Below are 3,156 nucleotides of genomic sequence, written 5' to 3' on the forward strand. Positions count from 1 at the left end.
GCGCGATCCTGCACACAAACAAATCCTGCTGGAGAGCCTCAGACAGCAGCAGCAGCAGACATGAACTGTGACCTGTCCAAGTCAGCCTGGCACCACACCAGGTCTTGAGAGGCCAAAACTCTCTATAGCTGAACTGAACTGAACTGAACCGAAACTAGACTGTGCCAATTCATGCCAGACTGTGCCTTCTGAGAGAATTTGCACTTCCTTTCTGATTTCAGTGGAGAGGGAGGGAGGGGCGGGGGGGGGGACACTTGTTGAAACCAGCGCCTTCTTTCACCTGTACTGTATATTTGTCATTGTCATAGAGGTGGACTTTATTTTCACGTTAACCATTTCAGCCCTTAGAGCACAGCTACCAAACCTTCCACTCATGTCTAGGTGTAGAATGAGGTCGCACGATGATGATGATGCAACTGCAGACAGAACTGAGGAATGTGATTGAAAACGTTTTGTTGCTCATTCTTGCAGAGATGAACAGCACAGAGAATGACAGCAGACTTCAAAAATCCCGAAGTTTAGACAGTTGGCAGTGTTTTTCCACACAAAAGAAATCGACAGAAAACTGGACACTTTCTCTATCAGAGTATCACATTCTGACAGGAGTTGTTCAGGAGCTGTAGTGATTACCATTAATCTGTTTGGAGCGCCATTTGTTTACTCCGTTTCTTTATTTAAGATTCATTGAAAAGGGATTACAATGTAAAACAGCCAAACTCATTAAGGTTTGGATTCTCACCCAATCAAAACCCAGTGTTTCTGTTTTTCATTTTCTGATCGCTGTCTAAATAAGTTACAGTATTAAATTAAATTAAACAAATTTATTCGGTTAGAGGAATCCTCTGCAACCTTCAACAATATGAGCTACATTTTTTTTTTTTTTTTACTTTTACCTGGATAATCAAATTCATTCAGTGGTGCATAACTGTTTTAAACATTTAAATGAAGAGGATGTTGTAGTGTAAAGAGTTTGAAATACTTCAGTCAAATTACAGAATCATTTAGAGGTAAACAAACAACGACACAGCGCGAAAAGCAAAGGTCAGAATTTAATGTCAGAAGGGTCAAAGGGATCCAAATTTTGTTGTTTTTTTTTTTTATATATCAAAAATTATGGTGTAACAATATTTCCGCAGCCTGTATGACAGTACTGGCTATCTACTAGCCATATATATGTCAAAGTGAAAGTGAAAATGAAAGTGATTTATAGTTATTGTGACACAGAACACCACTGCACACAAAATGTGACCTCTGCCCTCTAAGCCATCACACCTTAATATTCATATAGAGCCACACGTTGCAGACCCATTGGGGGGGGATATGTTGTAATTTAAACTCTTTAACGTTCACTAGTCCTGGTGGTTACATTCACAAGTGATTTTTCTGATAAATGAGTCTAGATTTAGTTTTTAGGATTTCTTAAGCCATGGTGTCATTATTGTCTGTGAAAACGTGTTTTTTTTGTTTGTTGTTGTTTGTTTGTTTGTTTTTTGTTAATTTACCCTTTTCTACAGATTGTATTTGGCTGTTGTTGTTGTTTTAAGTGTTTAGTTGTTTATTCGTAGTGTTCACACAGAATGCGGGGTCACTTTTCAACGTACATTCAAACACATTTACTTTGCGGGCAGGTGGTATGAGGGCTCATGAGGGTTCCCTGACTGTCCAGCAGGTGGTGCTGCTAAACCTCCTTAGTGAAAGCTAACTGGAAACTGGGGGGAAAAAAATGTAAAACTACCCAGTACTTTTTGATGTGACTTTATGTTGCCGTACGTGAACTGTTAGCGTTTGTAAGTTGAATCCTGCCTTCACTGCTGTCTCTTATGCTGACACGACATTTACTTGGTTCAATTTAATAAAACTGACAACTATGTAAACTGTTGCTGAACTAGACACTTTGGGAGAGGAGACGGAGACGGAGGACGTCATTGCAGCAGCAACAGTTATTGAAAAGTGTGTTTTCAGGCACACACGCACTGTTGCGGGTTTTCTAATATTTTGTAATAGTGACAATAACCAGACTGTGGATCTGCTGTTAAATCTGATGGATTTTTTTGTACGTCTTTTTGGCCATTCAGTGTTTTCTGTGAGTGTGTGTGTGTGTGTGTCTGTGCATTAGTTTGTTTGTGGGCAAAGGGGTGTATAAAATGTTGGCTTTTGTTTCTTCTCACACTCCATTATGTTATCTTTACCGTCATGTATTCTCCTATTTTTGTGTGTTAACTTAATGCAAGTTTTTGAGAAAAAAAACAAAAAGTCTTTTTTTTTTTTCAATTAAAATTTAATAACTTTCCCTATTTTATACATATGTAAATGTTTTATTATCTGCCTTCTCCACTGCCAAATGAGTGTGGATCAATCGATAATGGGCTAACGTTTGACCCCTACACCAAAGAGAATGCGGTTATTTTATGATGTATGTAACACAAAAGTAATATTTATTTAGGATTCTAAAATTATTCACCAAAACCAGAAAAACAGCTCAAACCAAATTTGGCAGCCTACTTGACCCATTTTATTGTGCTACAACACAAACCAATAAAGGTTCTCAACACTGTAGTTAGCTTGACGTTAGCAAAAAATAAAAAAATAAATGCCCCGTTTAAAATGTTGACGTACCATATCAGTGGTCTTTAATAACTGTGTTTTTAGCCTATCAGAATCAGTATCAGCTTCATTGTCATACAAGTAAATTGAATATGGTGTATCTAAAAAATGTAATTAAGTAAAAGTATCTTTACTTTGCTTCAATTCTACTCAAGTAAAAGTACCTGTAGCAGCCCTTGACGTTTAGAAGAATCCCAATGGGGAGTTTCCGATGGGTGCACGTGTTGTATTCTTCTGAAATGTCTTCAAGCACAGTGAAAAATGAAGTCAATAAACATAAATATTCACTGCTCGTGTTAATGCTTAAATTGCGATGTTCAAATTCACCCGTTTAAGAATTTAACTTCAAAAGTAATATAACTGGAATCCTAAACGTTTACAACTCATATCATACATGGCGTCACGGTATAAACACATGTAACATTTTATACCTTGCCCCGCTTAACTAAGGAATGCGAACTTCTGCGACGGCTAGCAAACATGCGCGTTAACATGCAAATGTTCCCTGTCGCACTTACTTGCATGAGCGTGTTAAGTTCCACCGAGGTACAA

General features: G+C 37.8%; 1 protein-coding gene across 2 annotated transcripts in view; it reads left to right on the forward strand.

Moving 5' to 3' along the window:
- Nucleotides 1–2,290, forward strand: part of inppl1a (inositol polyphosphate phosphatase-like 1a) — a 23,155-nt gene extending 20,865 nt beyond the window's left edge. Inside the window, exon 28 of one of the 2 annotated variants that reach the window (XM_025055031.1) lies at nt 1–2,290. In XM_025055031.1, coding sequence (XP_024910799.1) covers nt 1–64 — 64 coding nt within the window. In that variant the 3' untranslated portion in view covers nt 65–2,290. The other variant, XM_025055032.1, reaches the window with a different exon arrangement.
- The last annotated feature ends 866 nt before the right edge of the window (nt 2,291–3,156 follow it).

Source organism: Cynoglossus semilaevis, chromosome 4, assembly GCF_000523025.1.
Source record: "Cynoglossus semilaevis isolate Cse_v1.0 chromosome 4, Cse_v1.0, whole genome shotgun sequence".
NCBI lineage: Eukaryota > Metazoa > Chordata > Actinopteri > Pleuronectiformes > Cynoglossidae > Cynoglossus > Cynoglossus semilaevis.